The sequence below is a fragment of the Molothrus aeneus genome, chromosome 5 (genome assembly GCF_037042795.1).
Source record: "Molothrus aeneus isolate 106 chromosome 5, BPBGC_Maene_1.0, whole genome shotgun sequence".
In the NCBI taxonomy this organism is placed as follows: Eukaryota; Metazoa; Chordata; class Aves; order Passeriformes; family Icteridae; genus Molothrus; species Molothrus aeneus.
Window position 1 is genome coordinate 52,038,877 of NC_089650.1, and position 27,599 is coordinate 52,066,475.

Genomic DNA, 27,599 nt, shown 5'->3' on the forward strand with positions numbered 1-27,599 from the left:
CCTGTAGCTAGTAATTTCCAAAAGTTAGTTCCATTCACGAACATCTCGGTTTAGGAAATGGAGCAGCCTTTCTTTGTAGGTGTCAGGTCCTGCTGGGCTGCTCTGAAGGATTCCTAGGCACTAGGATTTTCATGGAATGTATTGATAAATAATTATCATGCTTTTTCATTATGTAAGTTGTGAATTAAAATAATATATATCAAGAATATATTTAAGAAATCTCTAAAGATTTTTTCATTTCTATCAGGATTTTGTAGGTGAGAAGGTAAAAATCTTCAAATGGAAAATGTTTAAAGAATTTTTTTCTTTCTTAAGGTTCGTAACTGTTTGGGCATAAATTAGTAAAAAATGTTTGGAAAAAAGATTCTGATCTTAAGTCCTCTTAAGTAATTTTTGCCAAGGTAATTAGAATTAATGGTCCTAAATATTACTGGCTTTCTGTAGTATTTTCTGGGATCCTGGATGATATGCTATTGGTCTGTATGTGATTCAGGCACTTAAAGCTTGTATTTCGCAGTCATCTGTTTTACATGTCATAAATTGTATAAACCAAAGCTGATTCAGGAATTCAGTTTGTAAAGTTAGTTTTAAATTTTTTAGATTTTGAGTGTGCACTTTTTAATGGCATTTTCTACTCTACTGCTTCATCAGTCTATCAGTCTACCACTGGAACAGCTGATACTGTCTTAGAAGAAGTTGTAATTTTTTTTTTTTTTTGAGAAATGTTTCTTCTTGTATGCTCTCTTTTCGTTTCAGAGTTTTCTGGAGTGTGTTCAAACTCCTCCACTAAGGTTGCCTCCCACTCACATGCTTTGAAATGCCCTGAGCACTCATTCTGCAGTACAGAGATCCTGTTGTAATGCAAAGCAATGTATGATCCTTATCTTACAGAAGCTGTAGTTAATAAATTCTGATTAGTTTTTCTTTCTGTTGTGTAAATCAGATTTTGCTGTGTATTAGAGTCTCATCTGATTTGCCAGAGACAGTTCTTATTCTCAGATTTGAAGAAAATTAGTAGTTACAAGAGGAATTCTTTGGCATTCTTTTGGAACCCATCAAACAGGCAATTTATTGAGCCACCAAACTGTATTTGTTCTGTGTCACTTAAATCTTTAAAGGTTAAGATTTTCTGGTTAGGATCTTGAAAGGTACTGCTGTTTAGTGTGTAGGTGCCACATCATGAGCTCATACTGAGCTGTCTTTGCTGTCTTTAGCCATGACCAAGTTTTAAAAGCTTTATTTCCAAGGGGACTCTTCACACCAGGCTTTGTAGTCTTTGAGTAACTGGCTTCCATTTTGTCTGCATACTGAAGACTGTTTTAAGTACTGGAAGCTTTGCTGTGCTCTGATATTCATCTGTGTACTCTGAAAAGAAGAACTGTGTTTAATATTCCTGTTGCACTTTAGAATTTACTGTTTGAAGTAACATTTAGAGGGTTTCTCTTAGGGTCTTATGCTCTTACTTGTGAAAAAAAAACTTAGTGGATGCCTTCCTGTTTCTGCAGTCTGCCCATTTCCAAGGTTTGCATTTTTAAGAATACAGTAACTTTTGATGATTTATTACCTTCAAGTATTCCCTTATCCTGTGTGTGCTTATCTGTATATATAAATCCCCCTAAATCAGTGGCATCCCCTTTCTTACTCTTACTGGAGGTATTTTTAGCTACATTTCTAAACTGTGTTCTTGATGCATATCATGCACATGGAGGTTGTATTCTGTGTTTTCAATGACTTTCAGTGTTTTCTTTTTCAAGACAGAGGCCTGAATCAAAGTGAAACTTACTTAGATAGTCCCTTTAGAAACCTTAGGTTTTAGTGATAGAATACATAGGACACTTGTGTCATTCTCACTGTCTCTGGACACTGCTGTAAGGATGGCTTATTTAATTGAAAGCTCTGTTTCCTTTCAGAGAGACTTAATGACTTTTTCACTGTCTTCCAGGTTCTCATATTAACTAATATCATGCTGGGTATTTATCTCTTTGGATCCTAATTATTTTCTATTATCCTCAACATGGAATGGAATTCAATTAAATGATCATTTTGGAACGCAGAAAGACAATTACATTTGAAGTAATTAATTTGGATCGTGTTGGAGACACCAGCCATCCTTAAAACAAAAAACAAATAGAAATGAACACTCTTGGAGGAAGTCTTTGACACATATGAAACTATGCTCTTCATTCAATACATTGCCCCATTTCCGTAAGTTACAAAGTTGTACGTGTTGTAGTATATGTGACACACACTGGTCGCAGAGTTTTACCAGTCCCAACATTCTTATTCCCACAACATGTTCTGTGAGAGCAGATTAGCTAAGAATGCTACATATCCATCCTCTTCCCTTCCCCAGAAAAATCAGTCTCATCTTCCTTGGAGAAGTGAAACCTACCAGAAAAAAATGGTTATGGTTTTTTTAAAATAAAATACACCTTTTCCTCTACTGTATATATATTTTAATGAAGAGTAACATCAGTGTTCAGGGTAAGTGCTCAAGTCACGACTGAAAATGAGACTAAAGAGTGTTGTAGAAGTGCTGGTGCACTGTGTGCAGTCATTGTTTGAATACTCCCAGGTTTTTTAGTGGTTGAATTTCAGCCCTTCAGGTCTAGTTGTGGGGGAGCACTTCATCTTACATTTTGATGCGCTTGGTTTTGCATCAAGCTACGCATAGTACAGAATTAATTGCTTTAGAATAATTTTTTGCAAGTTCTGCTTCTTTCTTTTTGTTTCAGCAGAACTGTAAGGTGTATTACAGCCTGAAATGTACAATTCTGTATTCTGGGTCAGCATTTTGTACATTCGTGGACATGCTGTGCTGCTCTTTGGACTATACTGAGCTTTGTTCCTCTATCATGTTTTCCAAACTTCTGCTCTCTTTTGGAAATTACCTTTTCCTGATTCCATTTATTTAATATGGGCAAAAGGATTCCAACTTGCTTGATGTAGGTAGTCAGTGAAAGTTTTAAATGCAGCCTAAGAACAAACTGGCACTGTTGAGAAGAAGTTAAAACTTTGCCTGATAATACAGTTTTCAGTGCAGTGAGAGACCTGTGGAAAAGTATCAGGCTGATCATCTTTGCCTTACTTTTTTTCTTCTTAGTTAGCATTTCTTTATTTTCAAAATGGTTGTGTTATGCTGTGATTTGCAAGGCAGTAAATTTTCCATGTAAATAGAAGTTGAGCTGAAGATTAGAAATGGAAGTAACCCTGCATTTAAGAGTGATAGCAGACTTCATTGTTTGAGAATTCCCTTTTTAATTGAAAAAGGTTAAGTTCTGCCTCTTGAGAGTGGACTGCTTTATTGAAGAAACTTAAGAACAGAGTGGAAAAGTAAAGGAAATGAACCACTAATTAAAGGCTTTTAGTTTGATCTTTAGGACTTTAGGGGGGAAGAGGAGGGTTGTCATTTAGTGGTATTGATGAGGAGGCAATATGTGTAAGAAGTTTAGTACCTGACGTAAAATTTCACTCCGTGACTGTAGAGAAAGCTCATTTGAGTTAACAAAATCGTGAGCTTGTGGAAAAGTTGTAAGCAGGATGAGTTAGGTCTCATGGATTTTCTTTATTTGGCCTTCTTAGTTATATCTACTGATTCTATAAAATGTAAGTTCCTTAAAGCAAATGGAGATCTTTAATTTCACTTACTCTAGCAGCTACAGGACATTGGGTGTTTCATGATTCATGAGAAAATAGTTTTGTAATGATATAACAGAAACCAAATCGTGTAGTGTATCTGATCTTTTTTTGCACATCAGTGCTACGACCATAAAGCACTTAGGTTTTATTGCCTCAGTTTTTTCTGGCAAGTTACAAGGTCAATTGTGAACCATTTCATCTATGACTAGATATGAGTGTGTTTTGTTTAAAATAAGGCTTGAACTTTTCCTTTCTTAAAATAATGCCTATTCCTTATACCTTCTGAAACATGAACTGTATAAACTGGAGTCTCATAGATTGTGTAAGCTCCTGTCATTTGGGGCTTGGTGCTCAGGAAAATTACTCCTGCTGATAGATTGCATGTTCTTTGTTTTTCATACTTCCACAAGCAAGAAAGAAACATGTCTGGGAAGCTCTAAATTCTTTTGCACTTTAGTATTCCTTTTTTGTCAAAAATGTGTAAGTGGGGTTTTTTCCCCACTTACCGTAGTTTAACCCCAGCTGACAATCAAGTACCAACCAGCCACTCTCTCACTTTCCTCTCCTTGGTCCTCACAGTGGGATGAGAATCAGAAAAAGGTAAAACCTCTGGGTTGAGATAAGAACAGTTTAACAATTGAAAAAGAATAAAATGAAATAATAATAATAATAATAATAATAATAATAATAATAATAATAATAATAATAATAATAATAATAATAATAATAATAAGGAATAAAACCCAAGAGAAACAAGTGATGGGCAATACTGTTGCATAGCACCCACTAACCAATGCCCAGCTCTGTCCCCCAGCAGTGGTCAGCCCCTCCCAGCCAACTCCCATCATTTTATCTATGGGGCATGGCACTCCATAGTATGGAATATCCTTTTGGCCAGTTTGGGTCAGCTGTTCTGGCCATGGTCCCTCCTAGCTTCTTGTGCCTCTGCTCACTGGCAGAGCATAAGACACTGAAAAGTCCTTAACTTACTGTCAGCACTGCTCATCAACTCAAACATCAGTGTGTTATCAACACTCAAATCAAAATACATCACTGTACCAGCTGCTCAGAACAAAATTTGCTCTATCCCAGCAGAAACCAGGACACTACTGTTAGTAACTATTCTACAGACTGATAAAACATTTTTTACTCTAATCTGAAGTGAATTAAGTGAGTCATTAAACTCACAGCTTATATTTAAACTAGAATAGGGCTGGACTGCCACCTCAGAGAGCTGTCTCCATTGCTACAGTTGCATGTTTCTGCTGTTTCCCTTGTTTCTTAACTTCAGCAGTCAGGCGATCACATGGTTGCTTTGTCCACTGTGTTGCTGAAAACTGGCTCCTTATTTCTTGGTACTGACTTGTTGACAAAGAGAAGCCACCATTGCCAGGGACTGAGAGTGCCAAAATGTCCATTTTGGTGACAGCGCAGTCATAAACTAACTGATTGAAATAATAAAAATATTATTTTGCCCCTTTTGTCCTGGGTGTGCATGTACAAAACCAATGTATGCAGAGATAAGCATCCAAGTCACATTTGGCTTTATATGGTTAAATGTTTTGCACATTCTCTTAACACAGGTACTTCTTTCCATTTTCACAGTCCACTGGAAATGTGAACTGTGCCCTTGTTCTGGCAGCAATCATTACTTGATCTGTCTTTCTGTTTAAAATTCAGTCTGTGATCTGACTTGTTTCTGCTGATAGCTGTTTCACAATAGCTAGATGCCTGAGCGATATCTTGAGTAATGTGTCTCCGGCTTGTGGCAGGATGAAAACAAAACAGTTTATACACCTCACTTGAAAGATAAATCTGACAGGATATTGAAGAATTACAAGTACTTTTTGCAAAGACGTAGGAGATGTCCTTTGCAGAATGGTTTTTTTTAGCTTTTCATTTCAAATGCCATGTGAAATGTACTGTGATAACTTAAATTCCCCTATACACTTTTTCGTAAAGCATGCTCTGTTTCAGCACAGTCTAAGACCAAACTCCTCCTTAATCTGCAGATAATTTTATCAACTTGCTGAGAATGAGAACAAGATTAATTAATAGCACTGATTAATAGTTTGGTGCTTGTCACTCAGGACAAGGCTACCTTTATCATTTTTCTTCTGTAGGAAATCAAAGGCACATATAGGAGTTACAAAACAAACACTCTAAAATGAATATTTACAGTGTAAATTAAATGACAATGAAAGGGAATACTTATATGTAAATCTTTCAGAACCTTGAGTAAATATACTCCTCTTTCTCTTAAAAATCTGAAATTGTGTTGATAATCCAAATGGAAGGTCTCCTGGGGTGGAGGGTAAAGACCTTGTAAGTCACTGTATGGAAATGCTTGAAAAATTACTGGATTGTAAAAAGTAACTTGCTAAGTTCAAGTTCCTTAGTTATTAGCCTCCTTTGTCTTTGTAGCAAACAGACTGGAAGAATTGATAAAGAAAGTTCTGCCATAATTGTTTTACAGTAAAAGGCTCTGTGGAGGGGCATGTGAAGGGGCATGTTACATAACCTAGTTTGACTGTGTCTGCATGTACAATGATCATGATGGCCTTTAAGTCTTTGGTAGTGGTAAGGATGGCTGGGAAGGGTAGGTCTTTCTTGTGTTGGGAGTGGCATGCCCAGAATTGAATTTGTTTTAAAATGTTGTTCTCTTTGTAGCCTACAGTTTGCAGTGGATGACTGCAGGCTGGTACCATTGCCTTTAACTGAGTGCATTTCTGATCGTATTCTAGAGTCTCTGTGGGATTCTTTCCTTGTAGACCTAATGTCCACACCTCCACATACACTCCCACACACCCTGGAAAGTCTTCAGAATGCTATCTTAAAACTTTTCATTTGCCTCTTTAATCAAGTATAGAAATGGCTTAATAAGGACAATACTGTTTGTATAGCAAACCCAGAGCAGGATTGGCAACAGCCCATCAAATAAGTGGATTGTAATATAAAAGCCTTTTTAATGTTTTCATTACAATTATGAAATTAAAATGTAATATCCGTTGATGTAAGTAAACTTTTATTAGGGGAAGGCTAATTAAAAGCAGTACCATGTATATTATTGATTATTGGTGACAGAAGACAGTCATCATAGTGTCAGTCTGAATTTACTAAAATGGAAACCCTATCAGGAAGAATTAGATAGTGTCATGGAGAAATCCATATCAGTCTTTACTTCCAGTGTTTGAAAAGGATTTTAATGATCATAGCATTGCATTGAAAAATAGCCTTTTGTTGACTTGGTAATCTGCCTGATTTGTAACATTTTATTTTCTTGGGGTTTTTTTCTACTTAGCTTTTGCAGCGTGATTGTTTTAATAGTTGGAAACATTACTGCAAAGACTGATTTGATACTCCTGTTAGTATTTCCCATGTTACAATCTCTGCTTGCCTTTTTTTTTTTTTTTTTTGTAACCTAAAGGTTCATCCTGTTTTTAAAATCTGGACAACAGGAACTTCCTATTTATAATGCTTCCTTGAAATTACATATTTTGTTAATATTGACATTCTTTTTCATCACACCAAAATATTTGAAGAACAAAACAATAATTGTGTACATTGTGTAAATACAAAAGGTTGTTAATGAAAATGGTGTGGTTTCCAGTTTGATGCAGTTTATTTTTTGTGTTATACTGCAGGTCTGTCAAATGGTTTTGGAGACGAAAGTAAAGAGAGAGCATTAGATGATACTCCAGGAAGAAAAGTTGAACCTCGTCGCCGCTGTGCATCAGAATCTAGTATTTCATCTAGTAACAGTCTCTTGTGTAACTCAAGGTAAAACTGTAAATATGAAATACAGATTTAAGACTAAATATATCAGTTTTCTATAGTGCTTGTGACCCACATTGGAAGATTGCATAAATTTTGGAAAAAAGAGTGTATTTCAGTTTTCTCGGTTATGTCAGATCCGAGTTACCTTTCAGGATTGCTGCGATTCTTCTGTTGAATTCGGGTTTTTGCATATCCAGGCAGTTACATTTTTAAACTGACTGTGCTTCTCTTGCTCTGTAAAGATACAGATATGTTTTTACATACAGTATCTTGGCTTAATTATCTTCCTAATCTGGAACACTAAAAATGTGTGTGTTTATTTTTGTGAAGGCAATAGAGAAGCAACTTACAAAGCAGAGTCTTGTACACAAAAAAGGTAGTTTGATAGCTTTGGAACTGTAGGTTGTCAGTGGGTAGGTACTACAGTGTTGATAGTAACTCTGTACCAGCTATTGACTTTCTCTCCATGGAGTCTGCTGTTAAAGGCAGGACTGTCAGAATGGACACTTCTGCCACCATTGATGTCTCCATCACCAATGGTGTATCTTCTGAAAGAACAGTGATTTCTGGGTAAAGGTAGCTGTCTCCAGTCCTGGGCTATGAGGATGGGACATACAGGACAGTATAGGGTAAATCTGTTAGACAGAAAAAGAGGACTTTTTTCATGTGTTCCGGTTAAGGGAATAGTGTTAATGCAGTCATGTCAAACAGGCTTTCAGAAACAAAGATAATATTCTATTGTATCTATTTTAAATGTGATATTCTAGATCAAATTGTCAGTATAATTGTTGTTCACATTCTGTGATTTCTTGAAGAAAACTCAAGTGTGTAGAAAGCAAATTTCCCATTTTGAGAAGAGACATTTCACAATTAGAGGACTGAAATTTTTAATGAAAAATTAAAGAGAGAATAGTTGTGTTTTCTGTGTAGTAGAACTGTTGGAGCAGTGGATCTGTCTTTAGCTGATCACCAGGCAATTCTGTGTATGAAAATAATGAGAGCTTTGGCTTTTATGTTGTTTGTATTTGTTACTCAAAATATTTTTAGAGCTTGCTCCACTGATTTTACCCTGTACTGATGAAATGTAAATTCTCGTTCAAAATTTTGATTTATAGTGAGCAATGTTAATTATCAAGTAGTGATTTTAATATTAATACTTTTGTAGTTTTAGTCTCCCAAAGTGTGGTAAAGGTAAACCTGCCCTGATACGGAGACACACACTGGAAGATCGAAGTGAACTGATATCATGCATTGAAAATGGAAACTATGCCAAAGCAGCAAGAATTGCAGCTGGTAACTATAAATTCTTAATTCTTAGTTCTTAATAGTAGTGTATAATTTTTTCCATTTATTTGACAGATTTTAACATTCTTATTTTTACTGCTTAAATACATTAAGCCATCTGAAAGTGTTGTTGATATCCTTCCAGAAACTACTGAATTCTGCTTTTGATTCTTGAAAGACTTTTTAAAGAATAGCATCTGACTCTGATTTTGATTAATTTTCTCTCCTTGCTTGAGGAAATAAAGAGGTTTTGAAATAAAAAGATGAGTTTTCTTTTGCAGATCTTTAAAGGAAAATTAGTAATCCTGTGTACTAGATAAGTAACCTCTTACTACCACGTGGAATGAACTCTGACTAGGAAGAAATCTGAGACTCTTACTTTTATGTACACCTGAGAAGTCTCTGAGTCTGGCTGCATGCATCCTGTCAGCTTATGTATGATTTTCTATTCAGCCTTAAAATACCATTTTCTTTACAGCTGAGAATAGTGTAGATTTCTTTCTTGTTAGCTGTCCTGAAGAAGAGGACTTGAACTGTTTTTATGTACCAGATACAATTTTACATAGATATTTTTTGAAACAGTCTGTAAATAAAGGATTAATTAATTGAAACCCTCATGGCTTTTTCTAACTGACATGTGAATACAAACTGGTACCAACAGAGCAGAGAAACAGAACTTACTGTGAAGAATGACTGAACTAATTTTTTTTAATGTGATCACTTTAAATACTTTTTTCTTGCTATTTCTACTTTGAAAAGATCTTAAACCACTTTTATGGTTTAAGATCAACAACAAACCCTGGTATGTTTTTGTAATGTCAAGATAGAACATGTATCTGCATGCCACCTTTCATTATAAATAAGCAATGCCCATTTGAAATGCACTTTCTCTCAGCAGTAAGTATTGCCTGACTGCTGAAAGAAAGTGCAGCTGCAGCCCCTGAACTGTATCTTGGTACCAGGTTTCCCCATACAGGAAGTGCTGCCTGACCTTTACAGCATATGAACTTGGATCACTTTTCCCCCTTTGATCACCACCCCCAGTTCCATCTTGAGGTTGTAACTCACTCTTCTGATCAGTCTCTGGACTGTATCCAGTTGTGGTTTTGGTTGACTGAAAGGCTTATGCCTGTCTCAGGCTTCAATCCATTGCTGAGCAGCAGAGAAGAAAATTGAGGATTCTGTGGAAGTGCACAGTAACTTAAACCCAGTTGTTCATTACCCTGCTTTTTGAGAAGAAATAAAACACTGGTGCTGCTGCCTGGAAACCTCTTGACATTTTTTAACTTGACTGCAGGAAAGGGCAGGGCAGAGAGACCAAGAAAACTTGTTAAAAATAAATGGAAATCAAAATGCAGGTTAGAATTTAGGTATAAGAATAGAAAGGTGTACCAGTTTTGCTAAGTTATGAGGTGCTAATCTCAGTGTGGGTATCCAGGTATCCAACACTTGGAAATACATACCATGCAAATTGCATCTTGAAAATCATCACCTCTGTGACAGGATTGTCATCATAGTGAAAGAAACTGTTATTTGGAGTACCATAATTTTATGTTTGTTTGGAGCTTTTTCAAAGGGAAAGAATTACTGGAATTTGGCAAACACTTCCTAAGAACTAAGATGTTTTAAATATGCTATTTCTAGAAGTGTCTCAACTCTTGTTCTTTATCTGTAGGCTTGGAAAAAAGTATTAGTATCATGTAAAGAGTTCTTATGAATACTACCTTGTTTTTATTGGTATGTGTGTGAAAGTTGGTATTAGTATTTGGATTCTAAGGAACATGAGCTATTGATTAGGAAACCAAGAACTGCAGATTTGTCTGAGGTTTCATTCTGGAACATTTTAATTTTATATTTCTTTGTTCTTAGAAGTTGGGCATAGCAGTATGTGGATTTCAACTGATGCTGCAACATCTGTTCTTGAGCCTCTAAAAGTAGTATGGGCCAAGTGCAGTGGATATCCCTCTTACCCAGCTCTGGTAAGTGCCTAGCTTCCTAGAAGTACAGTAGTGACTGTCTCTGGTCTGAAAACACCATGCACAAACTTACTTAATTGGTAAAATTCCCATTCAGGTTGAAGAAAGGTGGTTTATTCTGCCCTCTTTACTATGCACTGAGTTTGTAAAGTTCCTGCAGTACCAGATTTTAGGTCAATAATTTCTGCTACCCTGCCAGCCTTTTGAGATGTGCAGTACTCCTGTGTCATGCAGCCTCCTGCAGCCACTCGCTCACTCCCTGTGGGTGGGAGGAGAGTTGGAAGAGTGCAAGTGAGAAAACTCTTGGGTTGAGATAAAGACAGTTTAATAGGGAAAGCAAAAGCCATGCACACAAGCAAAGCAAATTCATTCACCTTTCCCATGGGCAGTAGGTGTTCAGTCATCCCCAGGAACACAGAGCTCCTTTACATGTGGCTTGGGAATACAAACACCATCACACTGAATGTTCCTTCCTTCCTCCTTCTTCCCCCAGCTATATATACTGAGCATGATGTCATATGGGATGGACTATCCCTAAGGTCAGTTGGGGTCAGCTGCCCCAGCTGTGTCCCCTCCCAACTCCTTGTGCACCCCCAGCCTCCTCACCGGTGGGGCAGTGTGAGAAGGGGAAGAGGCCTTGACTCTGCGTAAGCACAGCTCAGCATTAACAAAAACATCTTTATGTTGTCAATGCAGTTTTCAACCCAAATCCAAAACATAGCCCCATACCACCTACTGTGAAGAAAATTGTCTCTATCCCTGCTAAAACCAGCATACTTGTCTCAGTAGTCTTTGTTTCTACATTATATATTATTTCTGCTGCAAAATGAGTATAAAAATACTCTTGATGCTGCAGCTCATTAAAGAAACAAAAAACTCAATAGCTGGAATAAACTGACTGATTGCAGCCAATTGTGATTGATGTACCGGAAACTTAAAGCTGTTTCTCAGCAGAGGAGATACATATATGTGTGTGTTAATAAAGGAGAAACAGACACAGTTCTGTTTACATCAAAGCTTGCAGAGAAAATACTAATGAGGTGTTTGGGTTTAGGCCTTTGGAGTTATATGATCAGTTCATACACTGGCTTGATTTATATATGAGTCTGAACAATCACAACTTTTAATATGTGTGTTCTAAAGACAATGTGAAATGTAATCATACAGAGTCAGGTTAAAACCTCTGGAGGTGGCATTCAGAGCACTTGAGTTTAAGTAGCCGCAGTGGGTGACTCAAAGACACTTGGGTCAGAAGCTGAAAATTTGATGATTGTCTCTTGAAAGATGTTAGTGCTAGATTTAAACTGATGAAGACCAAAGGGTTCCTTTTCTGCCTTCTACTTTATGTCAGCATTGGTGTGTCTGAGAGTGGGATAAGTTAATTGAGGAGTTAAGCCTCTGTCAAGAGAGGAAAATTCTTCTGATTTCTATGAGCTCCCCACAGTATTAGCTTTCTATTCATTTATTTCCCAAAGTTAGTTTACTGTGGATTAAGATTGGTGCCAGTGTGGATGGTGGAAAAACAACAGGAGCTCATAGAGTAGGGGATGGGTGGAACAGGCATGGAGTAAAAACCTTTGAGTGGAAGCTAAGCACTTCATAATGCTGTGAGCTGCCTGCAAAGGATTTTTCCATCAGGATGGTTAGTTTAACATGAGCAGCATATTCCGTCTCTCCCTCAAGTTTTGTTTAGAAAGACTTTGTGACTATAACTGCATGTTTTGCTTAAGGCTGAGTCATTAAATTGGATATGCAAGATATTTGAAAGTTACACCTTTTTTGGTTTTGTTTTTAAATTTTTGCTCCAGAGTTTGAGTATGGAACATGTATTTTACTGAAATACTTATACCTTAACATAGGTTGGTTCTTTAAGGTATATAAATTTCAAACCCTAAAATTTGAGGCTAGTTACAGCTTCTAGAAATCATGGTTTGACATTTTCATTCTAAACCTGCTTGTCAGTCTCAAAGTTGTACTAAGTGGAATTCAAATGGGACTTTTAAGAAGAACCAATATGGGTGAAAAATGCTTTTTTTGGCATTTTCAGTCAAGTCTGCCACTAGGTCTCCACTGTGCCTATTCAGCTTATGTCAAAAAGTTGTGTGTAACACAAAGTCAATTTATATCCAGTGGCTGTTTAGTTTATTATTTATTTCTTGTAACTTAATTTGTAATACCTTCTTAAAATGAATTACATCATTTTAAAAATGAAGAACTGTCCTTTCTTCTCTCTTACAGATTATTGACCCTAAGATGCCTCGTGTTGCTGGCCATCACAACGGTGTTACTATACCAGTGCCACCTCTAGATGTACTGAAAATTGGAGAACAAATGCAGACCAAATCAGATGAGAAACTATTCTTAGTACTATTTTTTGACAACAAAAGAAGTTGGTATGTTATTGAAATGTATTGTTTGCTGCAGTAACTTAAAATTTTAAGAACCTGTACCTTTGGTCTAGAAGAAAAATGAAACATTATATTTCCATGGATATAATTCCTATGGAAGTATAAACTGTAATGCTAAACTTTCATATTTGAGTCTCTATTTTTGGACCAAGGTATATATCATCACTGAAAGATACCTTTTTATTGTCAGTTTGGGAAAAAATATTTTAAGTCATTGATAGTCTTTTTTATTTACAAGTGACTTTCATTTATTGACGTGATGAAATTGCTTCATTGCTTCATAAGTTTTTTAAAAGTAATAGTCTAACGTTTATCTCTTTTATCCTTCATCATTGCTTTCTGAATTCCAACACTTCTTCTCCCAGTCTGCTCAAGTGCATTTTCTTTGCATTTTTAATACCTCTTTAACTCAATGCTTTTTTAACACTTTCTTTCACTTAGCCTTTTCTAATTTTTTTTTCATTAAATCTTCCCTATTTCCGTTTATTTTGGCATTGACAATGTGCTGTGTAGAGCCTGAAGGGGGATAGTTCACACAACAAAACATTCTCTCTCCCTCCCCCTGTTGTACATACATAGGGCTGGTGGGGTTTTTCTGGGGAGGTAGGAGGAGACACACAAGGTTTTTTGGTCTTCTTTTGATTGTTAGAGTTGTTTTTTGTTTTGGTGAGTTTTTCCTAGACATGGAAGCTTCTCATCTATGTTTCATCAAACTACCTTTTTCTTTTCTATGTTCTCTCTAGACCCTCTCCTCTCCTCTTCTAGTTTCCATACAGGTCAAGCTAACTGTAAATCTCTTCATGTCTCATTTTTCTCTTGAATTTACTTACTTTTAGCTATCAGTTTCCTCTTTAGATGATTATATGTGGCATTGAGTGATGCTGCCATTCCCCTGACTCCTGCTGTGCTAGTATGCTATCACTTAAATAAATTTCTGCTTAAAATTTATAACTGATGTTTACTCTTTTGCCTCTTAGATTTCTTGGCATAATTGTTCTGTTCTTCACTTATTTTCTTAATTAATTGGTACTTCATCTTAATTATCTTTGTTCAGTTGCTCATGATTCCATAAGATCCTGCATTCTTCTCCCTTTGTTAGCAGAGAACATCTGCATTTAAACATATTTAGTCTTGTTTCTTGGAGCAGCGGCCAGAAGATAATTGATGAGCCCAGGCTAGGAGTAAGGTCCAGCCGATCTCCAGCCAGTAGGGCACTGCCCAGACCCGAAGTCCGGGCCTTGTGCCCAAGCGGTGTTATGCTTGTGGGCAGCCGGTCGCGGGTGGGTAAACTCCGAGGCTGCAGGTGCGGAAGAAAGGGCGACTCAGGTCTTCGGGGGAAGGTTTTATTGGGAGGGGTCGGGGAGCCGGAGGCTGAACCGAAGACCGAGCCCTGAGGCAGGAAAAACCTCAGGTTTTATATGGAAAGGGCGGAACCAGGGGCAGCAAATCAAAAAGAGGTACAAGAGATACATTGAAGATTGACAACCGTTAACATCCAATGGGAGAAGGTTGCGGGTGGGGCCCTGGCCCCTGGACCAATCACTCGACACCCCGGCCAGAAGCTTCTGGAAAAGGAGGAAGGGGCGCCGAGTGACGGGCAGGTAGCCAGAGGAGGGGACATGACAGGTAACCAGGGGAACAGGGGAGGGGTACAATGACTGACAAATAACTGAAACCTGGACTAGACCACAACTCTGAATCAAAGGGGGAAACCAAACAGGCAAATGCAAACCACAACATCTCCCCCTTTTTTGTCTAAAAAGAAAAAGGAAGGGGGGAAAGCAAACGAGTTTTTTGAAATTAAACGGCTGACATCTCGCGTGCAGTCTCTGAGTCGAGACTTTCGTCGCTTATACTGCCAGAGTCTATTGCGGAGGCCGGGTCTTCTTTGACTTCCGGGAGCTCTAAATGATTCACGTCGATCATCGACGATTTTAACACAAGTCTCTTAAGCAGTCCCCACATTAGGGAACAAGCGGCGACGATTGCAGCCACAACGAAAACTACATACAGGGCAGACTTGAGCACGGACCCAGCCCATCCCGATAGTCCCCAGCCTTTAAACAGATTCCCCAGCCAGTCTGATGTTTCGTTTTTGATCTCATGGACGAGTTCTTGCATTTTACGTATGGAGACCCTCGCATCTTCGGCTCTCGATGACAGATTTAAGCAGCACAGGCCCTCGAATTCCTCGCAGCTATGATGGTGCAGTAGCAGGAGGAAATCGATGGCCGCCCGATTCTGCAGGGTCGCCTTCCTAGTGATCTCCTCGTCTGTAAGGAGGTCAGTCAACGCGGCTGAAGTAAAATTGGCTTGCTTTGCCACCCAACATTCTAGGCGGCCCAATTCGCCTAGAGATTTTGCGATTGACACCCATGGCAAAAAAATGGTGAGTGCAATCGATTTTGGCTTGGCCCAATGTTCTATTTTAGAATCACAGTCTGGGTCGAAATCTCGAAGATCTCTTTTGGAAATGGCCAATTCAGACTGTGACTTCTTAATTTTCCAATCTCTAATTTGGGTAACGTTGGGGGAAAGCAGCGTCAGCTTGCCAAAAGTGCAGACGCCTCCAGTCAGACGAGGGGGGATGCCTGCCCACGCCCGGTCTCCGCAAATAAAAAATGTTCCTCTGGGCAGCGCGAGCGGCTTCACCCCAAGGGTGGAGGCGAATGGTAGCCGAATAGTAAAATTGCACCACCGCGCTGCCCGATACTCAGGACTGGATGGTCGGATGTCCGAGTACGAGGAAGACATAAAGGGGGCATACTGAAACCAAAGGCAAACAGAAGACTTTGCGGAGCCAACTAAATGAAGCTCTGGAGGGTCGGACTGCAAAGGGGTCAAGCTTCTGAGTCCATCTCTCCAGGCATTCTGGGCATCAACCATCAGGGGTGGATTACGGTGCAACAAAGATCCTAAAGTAACATTAAAAGGGTAGGGAAACTCAAAAAGAGGCAGAGGGATCCCCACTAGGCAAGACGACATCGGGTCTTCAGCCGAGCCTAGGTCCAGGCAGATGTGCTCCTGGCCCATGGCTTGTGCGAGGGTCCTCCACACGTTCGCCCTTGGCTGGGGAACTATCCAGGGACTCGCGGATGGTGGAAGAGTCCCGACGAGGAGGACTATCGGGAGAGCTAAGATGACCATTGGGTTCACGCCGGCGGGGAAACAACTGAAAGCAAACAGAAAACAAATATGAGAAGGGGCACAGGTAAAGGGAGTCTAGTCCAGGACAAACTGAGGCTGAAATCAGGGTGGTCTTCCTCTTATAGCTTCCGCCGCCGCCGCCAACACGCTTCGGTGACTTGATTTACCTTTTCTGGTTTCTGACCTTTCTCAGGGCGGAAGGGCTTTACCCACTTTGATGGAATCCACTTCGGACCTGAGGGAGTGGACACGCAAGCGTACCCCCTCCCCCAGGTCACGAGGTCAAAGGGCCCTTCCGTTTTCCAGGTCTCCGGATCCCTGATGAGGACAGGAGGCCTGGCCCTGGGTTGCAGCTGCTCGTGCTTCCCGAAATGTCGCACTATGGGCGGATTTAGATTTTCAAACGAACAATTTAAAAAATTGATCGTGAAAAGTGCCCGTGCGAGACGGATGTGGGGGGACTCCACCTTCACAGCCGAACGTTGTTGTTCTAAAACTCTCTTCAGGCTCTGGTGGGTCCTCTCCACCACGGCTTGGCCTGTCGGGGAATAGGGGATGCCGGTCTTATGCTCTATTCCCCATTGCTGCAGGAAGCTTCGCAGCTCCCTGGATTTATACGCTGGGCCATTGTCCGTTTTGAGAACTTTCGGGATGCCCAGGACAGCGAATGCTTGAAGCAAATGCTTCTCGCAATCCGCTGCCCTCTCCCCTGTGTGGGCGGAGGCGTAAACTGCGCCGGAGAAAGTATCCACTGAAACATGAACATACTGAAGACGGCCAAAGGAGGGACAATGGGTGACATCCATCTGCCACACCTCGCAGCTGGATAGGCCTCGGGGATTGGCCCCAAGGGGGATGGTCGGAAGCTGATGGGACTGACAATGGGGACATGTGGCCACAATGGCCTTGGCCTGTTCGCGTGTGAGATGGAATTGCCGAACTAGACCAGGCGCATTCTGATGGAAACGCTGGTGGCTGATCTTCGCTTGACCAAAGATATCAGGAAGCGGGGCTGATTGAACAGGAGCGGCAAGGGCGTCAGCACGCCTGTTGCCCTCCGCAATGAACCCCGGCAAATCTGTGTGCGACCTGACGTGCATCACATAAAATGGTTGCTCTCGGTGGGAGACTAGATGAACAAGTTTGGAGAGCAAGTTGTATAGAGGGATGCTCGCCACCTCCTGCAAGATAGCATTTTCAGCCCTGGATACTACACCGGCGACATAAGCTGAATCAGTAACCAAATTAAATGGTTCAGGGAACCTCTCGAAGGCCCGGACGACTGCGTCCAACTCGGCAACTTGGGGCGAGCCCTCTACTTCGGTGACATCGGCCTCCCACCTCCGAGTTTGAGGATCCCTCCAAGTCATTACTGACTTGTGGGATGCTCCAGACGCGTCCGTGAAAACGGTCAGAGCCTTCAAAGGGGTTCTGCTCTGAACGGATTTTGTGGATAAAGTGAATTCTTGATTAAACAATTTGTGGGCCGGCCGATCAACTGCAATTTGACCGGTGTAACTATCCAAAGCTAATTGCAACATTTCATTGGTTTCCAGGAGATGGTCAAGCATCTTTCGTTTTAGTTGGCCCGATTCGAATTTCAGGGGGATGTGGATGCATTCAAAGTCGACACCTGCCAGCTCCCTGATTCTTGATCTAGCCTTTCTGATCAACTCCGCCACCAGCTCAGCGGGCCGTGTCATCCTCTTGGACCTATGATGGCTAAGGAACACCCACTCTATAATCAAGAGGGGATCCCTTAAGCCCCGGTCCTTGCCTTTGATGTTAATGTCCCATTGAAAGATCATCCCATGGAGGTGCGGCAGTTTCCCTAAAATAACAAATTTGAATGGCAGGCCCGGATGACATCTGTGGGCCTGCCTGGCCGAGATGGACTTTTGGATTTTCTCCAGAGCAGCTTGGGCCTCTGGCGTGAGGGACCTCGGAGAACTAAGCTCCTCTCCCCCTTTCAATAAATTGAAAAGGGGGGCCAGGTCTTCAGTTGGTATACCCAGCCAAGGCCTCACCCAATTCAAGGACCCACACAGCTGGTGGACATCCGCTAGGTTTTTTATATTTGTCTTAATCGCCAATTTTTGGGGAACAATGGTCCGCCTAGTTATTTCAAGACCCAGGTATTTCCAGGGTGGCATCCTTTGAATCTTATCATGCTGGAGCTCGAACCCTGCAGCAACCAATGCATTGATTGTCAGGTCAAGCACGTGTGTAAGTATGTCTGTGGTCGGGGCACACACCAAGATGTCGTCCATGTAATGATGAATAATTGCATTTTTTGCGGCTGCTCGGATTGGGGACAGCAGGGAAGCGACATACCATTGGCAGATCACCGGGCTGTTCTTCATGCCTTGTGGGAGGACCCGCCAATGGTAGCGCTTGCCAGGGGATTCACGGTTGATGGCGGGAACCGTGAACGCAAAACGCGGGGCATCATCCGGGTGTAGGGGAATTTGAAAGAAGCAATCTTTGATATCTACTACTGCCAAATTCCAATTTTGGGGGAGCATCGTTGGGGACGGCATCCCTGGCTGGAGAGGCCCCATATCTTCTATAATATTGTTAATTTGACGGAGGTCGTGCAGGAGCCGCCACTTATCTTTATTGGGCTTTTTGATGACGAAGACTGGGGAGTTCCACGGGGAGGTGGTCTCCACCAGGTTGCCTTTAAGTAACTGCTCCTTTACGAGCTCGTTGAGCGCCGCCAATTTTTGTTTGTTGAGCGGCCACTGCACTACCTGTACTGGTTTGTCTGATCTCCAATTCAGTTTCCAGGTAGGGCGCTCGTCAGTGACCGCTGCCCGAAAAACCTGAGGAGCCCCTGGAAGGTCAATTCGGGCTCCCCATTGGGCCAAAAGGTCCCTCCCCAACAAGGGCTCCGTATAATCTAGAACGAATGGGCGCACTGATGCCAATTGCCCATCCGGCCCCGTAATTTGTACGATGCTCCTTGATTGCCTAGCCAATTGTAAGCCCCCGACACCACGGATGTGTCCTGGCGCGTTTTGCAACTCCCAATGTGACGGCCATTCCCGGGAGGGAATGATCGTCACATCTGCCCCTGTGTCCAACAAGCCCTTGAGCGGCTTGCCTTCTCCCCCTTTTGAAATATAACAACTGAGGTGTGGTCTTTCCTGCCCCAAGACTTGGGCCCATGCTACTGCAAAACTTTGGTCAGATGGTGGGTGACCAATGGCCCAAGTTAATTCAGGGACAGGGATTGCTTGCGCAATCACCTGCCCTTTGGGCAGGAAGATCGGGGGTTGGACACAATGCAGCCCGACAGCGAACATCTCCGGGTCCGATGGTAAAAGACCCGGAATGATGTTCACTGCCAGTGGTGTGTGCTTGGTGTCTCCGACCACGACGTACTTACATCGGATCCGTCCCCAGTTACCTGGGCATTCCGGGTTCACAGCGACGAGATGAAAGTCGGAGTTCCGGAGATGTAGCGGCTCCGAAAGCTGCAACCTGAAAGGTCCAAAAGCAGAAAAGGTAGTTAGAATCGGCTTGGTTTGAAGCGTATTAGCAAAAGTCACATCCGGTAAGGAAATGTCCGATTTTGACGGCGGCGGTCCCTGATTCCTCCCCTCCCTGCGCGATGTTACATTCCCCGCCTTATTTATGTCGTGGCGCAGGGGGGAACTGCGCTCTGTCCCTAGTTTTTTGGCGGGAGAGTCCCCCTCTGTCCCCTGGCTCTCCTGAACTCGTAAAATTCCCGCCGCAACGGGCAGTCTGGCATCCAGTGCCCTATTTGGCCGCACAGGTGACAAGGTGCGGTGGCAGCGGTAACTCCCGGGGTGGGTTGACGGCTGGTGGCCCCGGCGAAAGCGTCTCCCGATGTTTCATCTGCGGCGGCGACTCGGGGCGGTGGTGGTCTCCTCTTCTCTCCCTCCCTAGTTGGTAAGATGTGGACCTTCCGGGCGCAGACTTCAAGCAGGTCATGCAGCGAGGGGGCCGGGTGTACCGGGAGGCTAAGGATGGCGTCTCGGCATGCGGTGTTACAATTGGAGGACGCCACCTCCCTGATGATATGTTCTCGGGCACCCTCATCGGCCACCTGCTGCTCAACAGCTCTCCTCAACTTCTCGACGAAGTCGAGGAAAGGTTCTTCTGTGCCCTGGAAGATCCTGGAAAAGGAGAGAGAGGGGGCCGCCCCCGGCAGCGCCAGGAACGCTTTCTCGGCTGCGCGGGCCGTCACCCGGAGCGCCTCCTGGGGTAGGCTACTCGCCTGCGAGTGCCCATCCTCCCAGTTCCCGGTCCCCAAGAGCTGGTCAATTGCGAGGACATTACCCATGAGGTCCACCCCAGTATGAGGTTGACCCCACAGGCCCGGGAGAGCCTCTGTCACTCCCCTCTTCCAGGCAGCCTCCCACATCGCCCGCTCGGTAGGATTGAGCAGGCATGTGAAGAGGCGCCGGATGTCATAGGGGGTGACGTCGGCCTCGGAGAGTGTCGCCTGCAACACTCCCCGGAAATACTCATTGTCCCGGCCATAATCTTTTTGGGCTTTGACCAGCTCTTTGATCTGCGTATGATTAAGGGGGACCCACTGCCTGCGCGCCCCACCGTCCCCCTCAGGGTGATAAACGACCGGGGCTGCCGATGGTGTGGCAGCGGATCCCGGTTCCTGGTTCCCGGCCCCCCCCCCTTTCCCCCCGGACCCCGGACCGTGGGAACCGGAAGGGGGGGCGTGGGAACCGGAAGAGAGGGAGGCAGGGGCGTGGCTGAGAATCTGGGGAGGGAGATCTGATGTTGAAGGACCCTCCCAGGAGGCGGAGTCAGGAGGTGGGACATAATGATGAACAGGAGGCGGAGCGACAGGGGGTGGAGCCGTGGGAGGTACCAGGGGAGGAGCCACAGTGGGAAATGGGGGAGGAGAAATGGGTGGGTAGGTGGGAGGAGGAATGGGAGGTACGGAGGAGGGGTCTGGGAAGGAGGAGGGGCTGAGAGAGGGGCAGGGCGGTAAGGCGGGACTATGGGAGTGGCTGAGCGGCAGGAAGGGGTTGGAAGTCTGTAGGAAGGGGTTCTGGGAAGAAGAAAGGGGTTTTCCCGCCGACTCAGCCATGCGGTCGCCTCCATCTTGGGCTCCCTGGGAGCCATTTTGCGTCACTGGAGGCAACCGGGACTGAACTGGGGATTTAGCAACTGGGGACTGTGAACACGGGGAACTAAGAACTGGGGATTTCAGGACGAGAACTGGGGAAACAGGAGACTGGGCTGGGGAAACAGGAGAAGATGAGGAGTCCCTAGGAGTCTGGCCAGGACTCCTAGGGCGGGGGGACGGGGAATTCCGAAGAGGGCCAGGAGACGACTGAGTCCCCTGCACCTGGCTGGGAGGGCGAGCTGCACTCTTCAGAATTCCGGACTTACTTTTAGAAGGGTGGGGAGAAGGGTTAGGGGTAGAGGGAGCAGAACTCGAACTAGGGAGACAGCCAAACGTAACTTTTGGTCTCTCTGAGTCCCCTTTTGTTCTCAAAATATTTTTAATTTGGGTTGATAAAAATGCCAATTGAGAGAACGAGGCGTCCCCTGCCCTGACCAACTCCGAGAGTCTCTTAGAAACTCTCCGCCAAAAGGCAGGATCTTGGATCAAGGCAGGGGAGACTTCGGGGAACTCAGAGGAGATCCATCTAACTAACCTCTTAACTTCTTTTTTGTTAAAAGAAACACCCCCCCTAGCAAGGACACCCGCAACTTGGAAGAAAAGCCCTTTCTGGGCTGCTGAGAGCTTAGCACCCATGGCTCAATAAGATGTTGCAGATCAGCAGCCACAGCCCAGCCTTCCCCGCTCCAGTTAAGGAAAACGAAAAATTGAAAAAGGGTGCTACCCACCGGCCCCTGCCTAGAAAACTGAAGGGAAGGTGACGAAACACCGAGGGAGGAAAGGAGGCGACAGGGAGAGCGACGAAACACTCACCAGTCCGGGGGTGGCAAACGGAAAACTGGGGCGGAGGAGGTCCTGCAGCAGGGACGACTCCGGGTGCTGGAGCTGCCGTCCGAAGTCCCCGGGGAGCGCTGCTTCAGAAGCGAAGCCTGCTCAACCTCAGGGTAGTTCCGCGGCCAAGGGATTTTTGTAATCCTGCCCGTGGGGTCCGCGTACCGATGGTGTTCTGGGCTCTACTGACCCGAAGTGCTGGTCAGGAGCTGTCCGGCGAGAGGGGCCCCACGTTGGGCGCCAGAACTGGAGCAGCGGCCAGAAGATAATTGATGAGCCCAGGCTAGGAGTAAGGTCCAGCCGATCTCCAGCCAGTAGGGCACTGCCCAGACCCGAAGTCCGGGCCTTGTGCCCAAGCGGTGTTATGCTTGTGGGCAGCCGGTCGCGGGTGGGTAAACTCCGAGGCTGCAGGTGCGGAAGAAAGGGCGACTCAGGTCTTCGGGGGAAGGTTTTATTGGGAGGGGTCGGGGAGCCGGAGGCTGAACCGAAGACCGAGCCCTGAGGCAGGAAAAACCTCAGGTTTTATATGGAAAGGGCGGAACCAGGGGCAGCAAATCAAAAAGAGGTACAAGAGATACATTGAAGATTGACAACCGTTAACATCCAATGGGAGAAGGTTGCGGGTGGGGCCCTGGCCCCTGGACCAATCACTCGACACCCCGGCCAGAAGCTTCTGGAAAAGGAGGAAGGGGCGCCGAGTGACGGGCAGGTAGCCAGAGGAGGGGACATGACAGGTAACCAGGGGAACAGGGGAGGGGTACAATGACTGACAAATAACTGAAACCTGGACTAGACCACAACTCTGAATCAAAGGGGGAAACCAAACAGGCAAATGCAAACCACAACAGTTTCTCATTTTTTTTTCTCTTACTGGTGTTGCCAATGTAATGCATGTTTCCCCTGGTCAGTTTCTTAATAATTGCTCTGATTGCTTCTTGATCTGGGGAGTCCTCTGCAGCTTAAACTTTTCTAATTAGCCTCTATGTGCAGGTGGTCCTAAATCATGTAAATACTGTGCAAAGTTGTCTCGAATGGGTACTCTGCATAGATGGACAGGAAAAGACTCAATACTTCTTCCAGCCCCTTTCCTCCCCTCTACCCTGACCCCACCAACTTGTTTTGGTAGTGATTCTTTTATTGTGATTATTTTGGCACTCGTAATTCTATCTCTGTTGTGTCTCTTGTAGTCTTGAAGCCTTGTTTGTGATTTTCATTCATTTGCAGGGTATCTGTCACCTTCATTCTGTGATACCATCCCCTATGGTATCCCCTATGGATTTTCATATTTGTTTCTTCTTCTTCCCTGCTTATATCTGGAGGACTTGCAAAGCTTTCTTTTAAAAATACCTTCTTAAAACTTCCTCTGACATGTATTGAAACTGATAATGGTTAGGCTGATGCTTTTCATGCTGTTATCATACTGTCCATGTCCTTGTACTGACTCTTCACATTTTATTTCAATGTGTGTGCTCAATACAATAGGGCTCTAGTTTAGAGTCCTTTAAGAAAATGAAAATATTTCAATAGCCAATTTTATTCATTTAAAAGAAAATATTTGAAGATTTGACTGTCTGATCTCCTGTTGGTTTGGCTTCAAATGGTTTCCCTCCCAAACTAATGTTTTTATGCAAAAGGAGGGCTTCTGCCTTTTGCAGGATTGGGATTGCAGACTACAGTAGTATATCTTAAATATATTCATTAATTGACCTAATTTAAGTTTTCCTCAATGTCTGTAACTTTGGAAAACAGGATTACAGTCAACCTTTATGAAAATGACATAAATTTAATTTATACTTTTAAAGTAAATATTTAGAATGCTTTAAGTAGAAGAATGGGATGTAGACCTTTTTCCATTATCACTCCTCCATGCCCAGAATTTGAAGACATTTATGGAGCTTGAAACAGAAAAGCACCCTGAATACAGAGCTAGTGGGATTTCATACTGCAGAGTAAATGCTAAAGCAGAACTCCCTTGACAGCTTAGCTTTCCCCATAAAGACCAAATCGAGATACCTGAAATGTAAGGCAAAAATCCATCATCTGAAAACTCCTTGTAATAATGGAAGGGTAAGAATGAGGAGAAACAATACTGTGTCAGGGGAATCTTGAGCCATGCCCAGTGTTAGTTGCTGCTGCCTGTTCTTTTAACTGCATCAGTATTTTAGGCTAAGTTTTTGTATTAATACTTAATCACTAAGTACATATCACTGAATACATTCTCTGTTTTATGGAAAAGATTTTCTTAATATTTCATGTTCTTTAAATATTTAATGCAAGTAAGCACTATCTTAAAAGGTGTTTAATTGTTTTGTTTAAGGTGGTAAAGCTGATCATGTTCAAGGTGGTAAAGCTGCGATATGAGAAACATGGCATCATAGCCCTGACATTTCTGGACAGACTTCTTGAATTTATTCTGTATTTAACAGATTTATTTTTTTACCTTTTTCTTACAGGCAGTGGCTTCCCAAATCCAAAATGGTTCCCCTTGGGATAGATGAGACCATAGACAAGTTAAAAATGATGGAAGGACGTAACTCGAGCATACGAAAAGCAGTAAGAATTGCTTTTGATCGTGCTATGAATCACCTGAGTCGAGTCCATGGAGAACCAGTCAGTGACTTCAGTGATATTGATTAACAGAGATTCTCTAGCAAGGCATGAAAAATACCACAGAGACTTGAACTCTACTAATGAACCTCTTTGTCTAAAAGAATGTATTGAAGATACAACCCCTTAATTGTTGATTCAGTGGCTGAGTTCTTCAAACTTGAAATAGTTGAGCAATTCTTCTAAATCACCATTGCCATATTGATTAATTATTTTATTGTGTTGTAGATTGGAGGATTTTCCACTAAACCTGTTAAAATGTCTTGTTCATAGTGTTCATAATTGTACATAAATGTATATTCAACACTTAACTTATTCTGATTTTAGAAGTAGCTCCTTAATTCCTTTTATAATTTTGTTGGGGAGGGAATTGGTTTTTGTTTTTTCCATGCTTTTTACTTTTTTTTTCTTTCTTTCTGAGGTTAAGTTACCTAAGCACCATCTTCCAGCTTGAGGTGTTTAGTTGATCTTAAAGCCTAATATCAAAATGGCATCAAATATATGTTTGCCTAAATCATATACAGTATGGTGCTGCTTGTATCATTTCTTCCTTGGTCTGTAGCTTCTGAAAAAGACTTCTGAATGTTTGTGTAAATTGTTGCTCTTTGCACAAAGTACCACATATTTAAGATTGATGTAAATTTACAATTACAAATATGTATTTTAAGAAAGGAAGTTGCGTTATTTTGGAGGGTACTTTGTGAGAAAGACATCAATAAAAATTATACTATGTACATCACTTGCAAATCACCAAAAACACTCCATTGTTGCCCAAAATGATTTAAGGTTCTTACTGTTTTAAACAAACCTGGCTTAAAGCCTGCAAGCACATTATTTCTTTCAAAACCATATCCCATTTATCTCCCATTGGTTTAATTTTGTTGATATGTGTGCCTCCCTGTGTTTTATTTATTGTAGAAAATGTATTAATTTGCTTTATAATGAAAAATAAAATTGACAAATATATTGATATGCATTTTTATACAGGCACATGAGAAGACAACTTGCTTTGGGAGAAAAATGTATTGGAAATTGTATAAAATAACTCGATGGTTTGTGTGTAATTTGGTTTTTTGGTAACTTGTAATCTTTTGTTTCCAATGAGGGGATTTATGTAACTTTTAATTTAGAACACTTTGGTAGCAATAGAAACTTTGGATACATTTTTGTATGGTACATGTGATGTATATAGAATTAGTACTTTATTTTTATTTTTAAGAAGTAAAGCATTATGTTTGGGCAGGGGGAAGAAGGAGGGTGGGTTTCCAGAACTGCATTTTTATATTAAAAAGAAAAAAAAATAAAGTCAAGATATTGATTGTTGTAGCTACTTTATTCCTACCTTCACTGAGATACTGAATTTGTAACAATGAAAATGGCAAGGTATGTTTGCAATGTGATTTATAATGGCTCCATTATTTATAAATGCACTGTGTTTGAACTCTTTTGCAGTGATATCGTAAATACTGTACCAAGTTATATAATATGAAACACCAAATAATGCATATGAATGCACGAAGTATTTATGCCCAGCTTTTTTATAAAGGATTAGCAAATACAGCAAAACCAATACTTTTTAAATCTTTTTTTTAAAACTTCATTGAATAGCATACTTCATTGTTAAACCTGCTTGAATCTTTATTTTAAAGGGACAATTACTTTTTAAATAGTTTTTAATGTTTTTATTCTCTATTGTTTGTAATACCCCCGTAGAAGCTTGAAATAAAATTTCTTTCTCAACTGTAAATTTTGTCCTGAATTTAGCCCCTGAGATTTTGCTGCAGTGCCCATTTTCTTACTCCATGACTGAGCTGTTCCAGAGGCACTGGGCCAAGAAGCTGCATGTTCTCCTGTGGCACCCAGCATTGTCCTCACTGAGCCCTTTGCATAGGAGGTATTCCAGTTAGCTGAGACCAGTTGCCTGTGATGGACCCTGGTAATTAGGGATGATGAGTTGGATAAACGTCACGAATGATCAAGCAAATAGTTTTCTCAGGCTTGACAGCAGACACAGCTTTAGGGAGAGCAGTGATGGCAGGTACCCTGGAAGGACCATCACTGAGGTGTGCTGCTCTGATGGCCACGACAGCCACATCAGTTAGAAAAATTAAAATCTTGTGGTTTGCATTTAATATGACTTCAAGGATCTGACATATAATCGTGCTCTTCTTTAAAGGGAATGGAGCCTAATTTGGGCAGTGTTGAGACAGTAGAACCACTTGCCATCATGAGGACTCTGTTAAAGGTATTTAAAAAAATACACTGCATCAGATTTTATTTCAGACTGGTTCCACAAAAGGTACTCAGATTTTGTGTGTGTAAAACTAGCTAATGATTCATAACCTCATTTTGGTGCACAGAGAAATGGACCTTTTTTCTGTCTTGGACCTTGGAAAGCTGAAATGCAGTTACAACAGAAGTTGGAAGATGACAGTATTTGTATGATAAGGATGCTGATACCTGTGAAATACTAAGTGCCATAAAAAAGAAAGCATAGAGTTGCAAAATGATCCTTCAGAAGGCTTCCTACGTTCTCAGTTGCCTCGCACACTAGCAACATTGCAGGGAGGAAAAGAGCTCATTTTTGCAAAAAAAGAGCATTAATTATTTCTGAACTTTTTTTAAAATCACATCATCAGGGAAAGCTCTATTTCGAATTTTGCTCAGATTTCTGAGTCTTATTTCATGACTTTTCTGTTCAGAGATGGTTTCATCAGTTCTTGGAGAAGGAAGATGTGCTGCCTTCATCTTACAGGGGACTGTATGCACTTATGACAATTATCAGCTGGAAAACTGTACTGATTAAGA

General features: G+C 42.2%; 1 protein-coding gene across 3 annotated transcripts in view; it reads left to right on the forward strand.

Moving 5' to 3' along the window:
* Positions 1-26,538, forward strand: part of BRD1 (bromodomain containing 1) — a 67,190-nt gene extending 40,652 nt beyond the window's left edge. For all 3 annotated transcript variants that reach the window (XM_066550748.1, XM_066550749.1, XM_066550750.1), the window contains 5 exons: positions 7,284-7,419; positions 8,582-8,709; positions 10,570-10,679; positions 12,915-13,069; positions 24,638-26,538. In XM_066550748.1, coding sequence (XP_066406845.1) covers positions 7,284-7,419; positions 8,582-8,709; positions 10,570-10,679; positions 12,915-13,069; positions 24,638-24,821 — 713 coding nt within the window. In that variant the 3' untranslated portion in view covers positions 24,822-26,538. The remainder of the gene's footprint in view (positions 1-7,283; positions 7,420-8,581; positions 8,710-10,569; positions 10,680-12,914; positions 13,070-24,637) is intronic.
* Positions 26,539-27,599: the final 1,061 nt, after the last annotated feature.